A 10,201-nucleotide genomic window follows, 5' to 3' on the forward strand; every position below is an offset into this window, starting at 1 on the left:
GGACGCTCCGCGCGGGTCCCCGGCTCCGGGACGGGGCGCACCCCCTCCCCGGCCGCGGTGCGCTCCTGAGCCCGGCGCTCGGGTCCCGCGGCGGGGCGGGGGGGGGGGGGCCTGGGACATTCACCCCCCTTCCCCCCGCCCCAGTCCCGGGCGGCGACCGCCGCGTCCTCCCGACCCCTCCTCCCCGGAGCCAAGCGGGGGCCGGCGAGCTCGCGGTGACTCCCGCCCGGCCCTCCCTCGCAGGCGGCAGCCTCGGGTCTCCCGGAACGATGGTGAAGTTGGGGAACAATTTCGCGGAGAAGGGCGCCAAGCAGCCGCTGCTGGAGGATGGCTTCGACACCATCCCCCTGATGACGCCCCTCGATGTCAATCAGCTGCAGTTCCCGCCCCCGGACAAGGTGAGAGCCCCCCGGCACCCCCGCGCTGCCGGGTGCGCACCCCAAGTCTCGGGCGGCGGCCGCAACAAAAGAGACGCGCGGCGTGCGCTGGGGATGGGAAGTGGGGGCGAGCTCGGGCGGCGGGAGGAAGGCCCCCCCGGGAGGACAGCGTGCCCGCGCGGGATTCCGGATCGGGAGACAGCTCGGTCCTGACAAGGGAGCGCAGTCGGGGAAGGTCCCTTCTCGATTTTCCTGGGAGTCCTGTCCGAGAGAGGTCCCTGGCTCCACCGCGGCAGCCCCCCAGCCCTGCTCCTCCCCGCCCCTGCCCCACGGTAGCAGGGGGCTGTGGGTCGGGGAAGAGACTTGGGGCGCGGCTGCTCCGTGTGCCCGCCCAGGTGATGCGGTTTCAGCCCGGTTTGCCCCGCGGCGGTGGGGAGGCCCCTCTCCTAGGCCGGATGGACCCTCGTTGAGGGGCTGGCTTCCCGTCCTCACCCTCCCCGCCTGCCCCTCCCAGGCTGGCTGTAAGATGCGGCAGGGTGTCGGTTCTGACTGGGAGCTTCCTTCCTCTCTTTGTTCCTTTTGTGAAATCTTGAAGTAAGTGCTCAGCTCGCTGGGTATTAGTGTAACTGGGGACAACCATTCATCATCCTTTCTCCAAAGCGGGTTTTTCTTTTCTGAATTTAGAGTCCCTTTTCTTGAGTACAGTATCCAATCAAGTAGTTTCTGTACGTGGAGGATAATCTTTTCAAGAGTTAACTTTTAAAAAGGTAAATGCGATGCTTTAAAGTCTCGACGATTGTATTGCAGAACTCAGACCTAAAATACTATACACAGCATCCCTCCTGACCATCTTGCTGCCGCCTTAAAAACCACCCCGGCCGCTAGTAAGCTCATTCTAGTCCCCGAAGTGGGTTTACATTTATTGTCTCATTCAGCCCTGGCGAGGACGTTCTGACTCAGGTCTTTGTCTTTTATTCCGGCATGTTGGTGACTGCTGACCACCAGATGGGGATGGGGGCATATCTATGCAGCGATGGGTCCTTCCCTTCTGGAAGATTCCTTTATTCCCATGTGGATCCTTTGACCTACTCAGCCCTCTAGAGTGGTTTCCATCCCCCCAAGTCCGTTGTCTGTGTTGTGGGTGGGGGGCGGGGGCAGGGGCAGGAGCCTCCGCCGGCAGCAGGTGTTTCGGTTCAGGAAGAGCATCGGCTTGGGCACACCAGTGCACCCAGGCCACGTGGGGCCACTTTGGGGGCACCGAGGGTCCGAGGAGCCTTGGGGGGAGGGGTGGGGCAGGGCTGCCTTCGCTGGCGCATCCCCTTCACCGTCTGGGCCGGTGGACTTGCTGGGCTAGCTCGGTCGGGGGTGGGGGGCTGCCCCCACTTCCCCTCCCGCCTCAGCCCAAGAGTGGTGGCGGTCTGTGCCAGGACTGCTGTGTCCCAAGGCAGCACCTCCGTCAGGTGACTCCCTGCGCTCAGCCTGAGCCTCCTCCTTTGTCCTCAGTCTGTTCCGTTCCAGAATTGTCCGGCACACAGTTGGCTTATAGCAGGGAGGGGGATTTCAGGCAGGGGTGAAATTCTGGCCAACCAATTGGGCATTTAGAAGTAGTCTAGGTAGGTCTGAAAGGTAATGAGTCTCCCATCCCTGGGAATATTCAAACAAAGGGAGGGAACTGGCAGGGATGGGCTGGAACCAGTGGTTGGGTTGGAAGATTTCTGAGGTCACAGATGAGGAGACTGAGTCTCAGAGAGTTCACGGGATGGGTCCAAGGTCACACGGCCGAAGGCCACAACCCCCCCCAGTGCAGAAGCTTCTGGCATGGGCCACACGTTCCATCCTGCTTGGGACGCGACCTCTCACGTAACCGGAACAAGAGCGCCGTGTGGCTCACAGGCAGGGTTCGGGGAGGTGATGTCGCCTGTCCCAGGTGCCGTGGCCGCTGGGGTCAGGTATCCCGTCGGGGTCGTACGTGGTGCTCAGAGTGTGTACCGAGTGCCGCAGTTCGGCAGTGACAGTGGTCGTGGGGCTCGCAGCAAGGCCCGGGCTGCTCTCACCTGACATCTGTCCAGTAACTTTACTGATAGTGGCCCCGTTTTACAGATGTGGAGATAGAGGGTCTAGTCCAAGGTCACCGAGCGTGTTAGTGGCAGAGGCAGGTGAATCCAGGCCCGGAGCATATTGACCGGGTTCCCACTGCGCCGAGCATTGTACGGATTCCCCCCTCCTCCCTGCAGCCGGCTGAGATAGGCCCTGTTCCCATTTCACAGGCCAGGACGCTGAGGTTCCAAGTGGCCAGGCAGGTGCTCAAGGTCACACAGCGAGTCAGGGACAGTTGGGATTTGAGGACAGTAGGGTGATGCACACATGCTGCCTCCAGAGCCGGGGGAGGGCACCCACAGTCACAGTAGGCATATCCACCCTCTCGGCGTCCGGGAGCTGCGTGCATGGAAGGGACCGAAGGAGGGAATTGGATCACTTGTCGGTGGCGGCTGGCATGGGCCGCTTTCTCTCCCGGGGCTGGCTCCAGGTCACAGCTCAGTCCGAGAGCCCCTCCGGAGGCCCACGCAGGGCCCACCATCCTGACTCGCTGCGTTCTGTGAGGTCTGCCCTGGGGCCCACGGTCACGGAGAGCACCGGGTGCGAACCTCTCTCTCTCTCTCTCTCTCTCTCTCTCTCTCTCTCTCGGCGGGGAGGGGGAGAGTGTGGGGGTGGCTGGTGCGCTGCAGTCCAGCTGCTGCTTCCTGGCTCCTGGAAGCAGCGGGGGGGAGCGGGGACTGGAGATGGGCAACCCCATGTGCGGCGCGGACAGCGCAGTACACTGTACCTGGCTTCAGGCGAGAGGAGGAAAGGGCTGTGAGCCTCGGAGGGAGGAGGCTGGACAGGGCTCATCGGGAGCTGCTGGGGATGCAGGGAAGGGTGTTTACGGGGCAGAGTGGGGCAGGTGCCTGGGTGGAGAAACCTCTCCCACTCCGCAGTTGAGAGCAGAGGGGAAGAGGAGCAGGGAGACCCTCTGGGGGCCATTGCAGGGGCAGGAGAGGGAGAGGATGGTGGGGTAGGGGCTGAGAGATGCGAGATGCATTTCCTTGAAGGCCTGCTCCTTCCTGATCCGCCTCGCCTCTCCCCTCGCTCTATCCACAGCGGAAACCGAGCGCACTCCCTGGCCACCGTGTCGGGGGTTAGCCCTGGCACCCATTGGCTGGGTGGCCTTTGGCCGACGAGCTTCACTTCTCTGGCCCGGAGTTACCGTCTTTCCCTCCTGGGGCTGCTCTCAGGATTATTCACGGGCCACTTCTCTGAAAGTCCTGGCACCAAGATGTCCAACAAATGGTGGCTGTTCGCATTCTTTTTGTGACACACTTGTGGGCGAAACGGTGACTCGTCCTCGCCAGGCAGGTGTGTCCGCACACATCTGGCCTCTCTGCTGACGCTTTGCTTCCCTGTTTCCCGGACAAGGTGGTTGTGAAAACGAAGACCGAGTACGAGCCTGACCGCAAGAAAGGCAAAGCGCGCCCTCCCAAGATAGCGGAGTTCACTGTCAGCATCACCGAGGGGGTCACCGAGAGGTTCAAGGTGAGCAGCCCTGGATGGGGAAGATGCTGCTTTCGTGTCCAGGGTGTGGGGGCGGGGGGCGCCAAGCTGGCCCCTGGAGTGACGGGAACAGGACCCACCCCAGCTGTGCAAAACCCACCCCGTGCCTTTGCAAATTTCTTCTTTATTTCCTTCATCTTCCAAAACGACCACACATAACTTGGCGGGGGGGGGGGTTGTGTTTAAAAAATTTTTAATTTTAATTTATTATTTTTTAAAATTCCGGCACGATGAGCATACAGTGTTATGTGAGTTTTGGGTGCACAGTATAGTGATTGAACGGTTCTGTCCATTTCCTGGTGCTCGCCACGGTAAGTGCGCTCTTCATCCCCTTCTCCGACTTCACCCCTCCGCCCGTCCCCCCTCTCCTGGGCAGCCACTCGGTTTGTTCTCTAGAGTTAAGAGTCTCACTTAGTTTTAATAACAGGGAAAACCCACCCCCAAAACTTTCTTTTAGACAACGGTTACAGACAGGTGAACAATCACTTACCAGACTTTAAGATCCTCACCTCATGGTTCCAGGAAGGAAGCAGGCTCACACAAAGCTAAGGCGGCCTACTTATTACCTGCAAGACCCGGTTCTGGGCCTCCTCCTTGTTCCAGCTGAGCTCAGGGAGCCTCCCCAGAGGTCAGGACTATCCGGACAACCCATCTTGCAGACGGGGATGTTGAGGTGTAGAGAAGTCACGGCCGTCCAGGCTCCAGAGGCCTGTGCTTGGCCTTCAGCCTTCAGCAGCCCTGGCGTGATGTGGAGGTGCGGGGCTTGGCTGGCCGGTGTGCCCTGTGCCCGGGCCGCTGGGAGTGCTCCCTCGTGGTGGGGGGAGGCCTTGCTCTGGACGGCTCTCCAGGGAGGAAGAGCTGCTGAAAGGGGCAGGGTTCCAGCCAGGCCAGGGGTGGAGCTGTCCCCAACGTCGGGCGGCCTTGGAGGGTGGAGACAGCTGCGTTGGTTGAGCAAGTCAGGATGCTGATCTTCTGGAAACTTGTTCTTTGAGAAACGTGAGAGACGAGAAAACGGGGGCCCTCACCCAGATTCAAAGGGGTGATTTGAGAGACCTTGCAGAGTGGCCGTGGGTGGCCTCCCTGGTGGCTCCGTGTGGCTGTGTGAGCAGCTTGCGGCTGTCTGGGTGCACAGACGCTTGGACCCCCAATTCCTGCAGTCCCCCAAAGCACCTGTGCATTCAGTGTCCCGTTCATGTCACGAAAACCCTGGGGACTGGTTACTAGCTGCAAGCGAAGCTCCCAGAGCTGGGGTGGCTTCGTGGGCCAAGTAGGGAAGCCCAGGCTGTGCCGTGACTCTGAATCCCTCCTTGGCATCGCTCCAACCTGCCCCACGGGCTGGAGAAACACGGTGCAGGGCCTGCCGGGCCGGCGGACCCCTCCAAGCTGCGCTCTTTCGTGTCTGCGGGGTGTTCACCCGTGTGATTTATCTGCCCTGAGAGGCGGGTACGTCTGGTAGAACCCACTTTCTAGCGGCAGGATTGAGGTGCAGAGAGTCCTGCGTCTGGGGTTCCTGCTGGTGGTATGAGGATGGTGTATGGGCTGAGATGCTCCTCGGGTGGCTCCTGGCTGGGCAGTCTGTACGTGTCATTAAGTTCACGGCCAGGACCGGACCGGATTGACCCAAAATCAATCCTTCTTCCGCTCTGGCCAGCCGGCTTCGCGTGCGTCTTCTCTGCGGCTGCTCGGATGACCTGCACTCCCCGCGCCCTGGGGATCGCCTCCTGGCTGAGGCAGAAGTGACCTCAATTTCAAGGTCATCCTAGCCGTCATTCTGATGGCTGACACCATCTGGGTTTCTTATGCCTGATTTGACCTTTGCCCTTCTCAGCCCTGGCATTTTAGGTCCCCCCAGAGTGGGGTGCTACCCTTCATCCTTTGGGGTCCGTTGTGTGCCAGGCTCTGTCCCCCAGCTCCGGTGTCCTTCGTTTGTGTTTTTCCCGCACGCTCACCTGTTATGGGTCCCCAGGGCCCCCGCTGAAGGCATGGGTGACGCACATTGGCCACCAGGGCTCTCGGCAGCGTCGGTGTGGTTACCTGGCTCCAGGTGCCCAGAAGCCGAGGGCTCAGAAGATCTGAGCCCGTCCCTGTGGACGGGGCTGTGGTGGCAGAACCCTGCCTCGTCTCTGCCCCCACCTTGTGGGGGATGTCCAAGAAGGTGCTGTATACAGTAGGTGCTCAGTAGGGCACTGCATCGCAGTGAGCCCATTCCCTAGTCTTATACCGAAACCGTTTGGGCACGTTCATATGCTTAGCCTCCGTGGCCTCCTTAGGGTTCACAACCACGCTGAAGGGGGCGGCACGGAGGCTTTGGAGTCCCAGGTGGTCTCGGGGGCCTGGGGGGCTTCTGACTGGTCCGAGCCTCCGAGGCCAGTGCCTTTCCACCCCCGCTCCCCTCGCCTGCCACACACACCTCCGCACAGGCCCGCCTTCCAGCTCCTTCCAGGGCCAGCTCAGCCACCAGCTCCTCCACGAAGCCTCCGGGGATTGACCTCACCCTCCTGGGGCCTCCGCTGTCCTTTGTTAGGAGCAGTAACAGGATGAAAACCGGGAGCGCTCCCACGAGCCAGACTCCGGGTCAAGCTCGTGAGACTTCTCAGCTCACTTAATCCTTGTAAAAACCTCGTGAAGTGTGCCCCGTCGTCCCCATTGCACAGTGGAGGGGAAACTGAGGCAGAGAGCGTGGCCCTGGGCAGCCTGCACCTGGCTGTGACACCCGAGGTGACGTGACTTCCCCCCCGGGGAACATGTTTACACGGGCAGCTCTGCACTCCAGGCAGCCCACGTTGCTGCTTTTTCCATTTTTTTTTTTAGAGATTTTATTTATTTATCTTAGAGAGGGGGTGGGACGGAAAGAGAGAATTCCAAGCAGATTCTGCACTGAGCATGGAGCCTGACCTGGGAGCTCGATCTCACAACCTGAGCCAAAATCAGGAGTCGCCCGCTCAACCGACTGAGCCCCCCAGTGGCCCCTGGACTATTGTGCGTCTAGGAATCCTTTGCCTTTGTTGATTTGAAGCCCCTCCTGGTAACCTCTGCCCGGGGCCCTCCATCTCTCCCCTGAGCCACACAGAACACAAGTCACCCTCCTTCCCAGCAGCCGTGTACTTGAGTCTTCTCCGGGGGAAGCAAGCCTCACTTTGGTCTCTTCCTTCATGTCACAGCATCCGGGCTCCCCCTGTGAGGGGCCCAGGCTTCTCTTCAGGTGTGACCAGGCGTCCTGGCGAGGTCCAGTGGGGCGGCCTCTCTGCCAGCCAGGATAAGAGCCTGTCCTCTCTGGGGCCGTCCAGACACCCCCAGCTCGATGAGTCTCACTGGGTGACTAGCCGTGCTGCTGACCAGGAGTACGTGGTGACTTGGGAAGACTTCCAGGGTCTGCCTGGGGGACCCTCGCTTGTCGAAGAAGGCAGCTCCCAATAGAGCGCTCTCTCTAGGCCACGGGTGGGTGTAAGCCCTTTCCAGGTGTTAACTCAGCAGTTCCCACCGGACGGGCAGACGACCCCCAAGGTCACAGTCAGTGGCAGAGCGAGACCTGAACCAGGTGGCCTGGGCCACTTGACTGGGAGGCCAGCGGGCCAGACTCACACAGCTGAACGCCCTGCGTTCGGTGGGCACGTCAGGCTTTTGTGCCGACACCCTTCTGAGCAGGGAAGGAGATGTACCCGGTTCTCCATGCACCTGCCGCGGGGTCTGTGCGTGAGAGGCGGCCCCAGAGCACCGTTCCTCTAAGTGTGGGACCGCTAGCACTGAAATCACCAGAAGTTTGATTTTTAACCGAGGGACCCAAGACCCTGGGAACACGCACTGTGATGAGCTCTCCAGGTGATATCCTGAGTTTGGGGCCCTTTGTGGACGGAGGTGCATCCTAGCGCAGGGGCAGGGGCAGGGCAGGCTCAGGAGAGCTGACGCCTTTGGAAATGCCAAGGGCGTTCACCCTTCTGGAATGTTCTCCCAGCCTTTTATTGCCCAATTATGTGTCTGACATCTTTGAATGGAACACCCAATAGGGCATGTTTGTCCTGTGCGGCGGCAGCCGGCTGAGGGCTGGGGAGCAAACCTGTGACGGGAGGCGGGGCGTGGAGGGAAGATCTGCCTCCCCCGGGGCCGCACTGGGGGCTCCGTCACAGCTTTGGTCTGGCCAGAACCTCTTCCGGGCAGCTTCCGTGTGGTGCCCAGCCTGGCCGTTCCTCAGCCCTTCTCATTTCCATGCGTGAACTGTAGGGATGAAACCGTGTCTTTCTGGCTGTTGAATCAACAAGTAAATAACGCGTCCCCCTTTGTCTCTTATTTGTGCACTTCAGGAGCAAGGAGCTGGCTGCTTTGCATCTCCTCTTTATATACCTTTGGATGGCATCCTTGAGACGAGATGTCTTTTTGGATGTTACTTTATGGTTATCGCTCAGGGATGAATCTCTTGGCTCCGAGGTTGCTAGGCTGGTTGCTAAGTAACAGCTGATGGGGAGAGGGTTTTGTAAGACTCCGCCACACTGGGATTGCTGGATGAATCACCCAGCAGCGGCCAGAAGCAGAGGCTTCCGAAGAGGTTAGTGTCAACGAGGAAAAAGTGCTCGTTTAATTAATTGGAGGTGGATTTATGCTGAGAATCAACACAGGCTGAGATGTTTCTCAAACTAAGTAAACCTAAACATTCTTCCAGTGGCGCGGTCCCGCTCCCCTCCCCCAGGGCAGAGCGGAGTGTCGGGGTGCGGCTGGGGCTGCTGCTAAGGGTGCCCTCCCATCACAGAAGCTGGAGGGGCCGTAATTAGGCAGATTAAAGGAAGGTTCCATCAGGTTCTGCTTTGTGGCTGCCCTGATGGAGAGCTGTTGAAGTGTCCGAGATCCACACACCTTCTCTCTGTGAGTTATGAGGGTTCGGGTGAGCAAACCACACGCCCTCTGCCTGGTGCCACGGTGCCCTCAGGGTTCTGGGAGGGTCTGAGCACCTTTTGTGGTCCGCACGGAGCTGGGAGGATGTCCTGGAAGGAGAGTTTGTCTGAATGGCCCCCGGTGTTGGCAGTCGGGGCTGCGGGGGTGTCCCTTAGCATCCTGTCACAAAGGATTCTGTGGGCGGTTTGTATCTTTTTCTCACATCCTTAATGACCTTGAGCTTCCTGTGCACCCGTCTGTTTTCCACACTCTCCAGTAATCCCCTGGTGTGTTTCAAGATGCACTTGTTAAATATTTATGAACGGCAACACCATTTCCTTGGCATTCGGCAGCGGGGGCGGTCTTCGTGCATGGCACTGGGGACCCGAGGATGGCCTGCAGACACCCCCGTAGCCGTCCACTCACCACCCTGCCGGCCTCGGTCGCCAGGTTCTGCGGTCGCAGAGCCCACGGTTTTCTGGCCCAGCTGTAGAGTGGGGCCTCATCCAGAATCCAGTAATAAGTGGGTTGAGTCATCTTGGGAGAAGGGGTGTCTGTGTGTTCACTTTTTTGTGGGTTAGCTAAAATATTTAGTGTTGCACATGCTTGAAGATGTCAGGATTCATCCTGTTTCTCCAAGTTTGTTTTTTTTTTTTTTTTTTCCACTGCATTACTCAGCAGAAAACACATTTCCTTTCCCCTCCCCCTGGGGCGGGGGAGGGCAGAGGGAGCGGAGGGGGAATGAGGAGGACTAACCTAGCCATCGACCCAGTGCATGCTCAGGCTCTGAGCCGCACGAGTGTTAGTCCTTTCCATGTTGGTAATAGTCCTGAAGGTTGATATTGCTGGCTCGACTTCGGAGGTGCAGAATTAAGGTTAGAGAGGTTAAGGAGCGGACTCCGGGTCGGCCAGCTAACCAGGGGTGGAAGTAGGATTCAGACCCACATCCTCCTGGCACCCCAAAGCCCACCGAGCTCTGTCGTCCACACCAGCTGTTGCGCAGGCCCCGTGGGACAGCTCTTCCCTGCTTCAGACGTCCCGCCAAGCAGTGACCCCCCTGCCCAGAGGCCCCCGGCAGGAGGGGAAGCCCCAGGCCAGGAGGAGCAAAAGATCACAAGCAGACTCAAATGCTGCTCGAGCCTCTTGTCTGTAAAGTGGGGGTGTTGTCAGTTCCCCCTCAGCACGGAGAGAACTAGCATGTGGACCAGGGCCTTTTAAGCTGAGTGGCTGTGTACTTCGTGGCCCGGACTGGGACACTCTGGAGAGGGACAGTGGACACTGCGCATTTGGGATGCGAGGGCAGTCACCACCAGCCAGGACTGTCCTAATAAGCGTCTAGGAGAAATGGTCCCCTCCTTATAAACTCCTTATAT

General features: G+C 59.5%; 1 protein-coding gene across 2 annotated transcripts in view; it reads left to right on the forward strand.

The window, feature by feature from the left end:
• The first annotated feature begins 248 nt into the window (after positions 1–248).
• The window catches only part of NSG1 (neuronal vesicle trafficking associated 1), a 27,258-nt gene continuing 17,305 nt past the window's right edge, over positions 249–10,201 (forward strand). The window contains exons 1-2 of one of the 2 annotated variants that reach the window (XM_044913026.1): positions 249–398; positions 3,831–3,947. In XM_044913026.1, coding sequence (XP_044768961.1) covers positions 270–398; positions 3,831–3,947 — 246 coding nt within the window. In that variant the 5' untranslated portion in view covers positions 249–269. The remainder of the gene's footprint in view (positions 399–3,830; positions 3,948–10,201) is intronic. The other variant, XM_044913027.1, reaches the window with a different exon arrangement.

Source organism: Neomonachus schauinslandi, chromosome 2 (assembly GCF_002201575.2).
Source record: "Neomonachus schauinslandi chromosome 2, ASM220157v2, whole genome shotgun sequence".
Classification (NCBI taxonomy): Eukaryota; Metazoa; Chordata; class Mammalia; order Carnivora; family Phocidae; genus Neomonachus; species Neomonachus schauinslandi.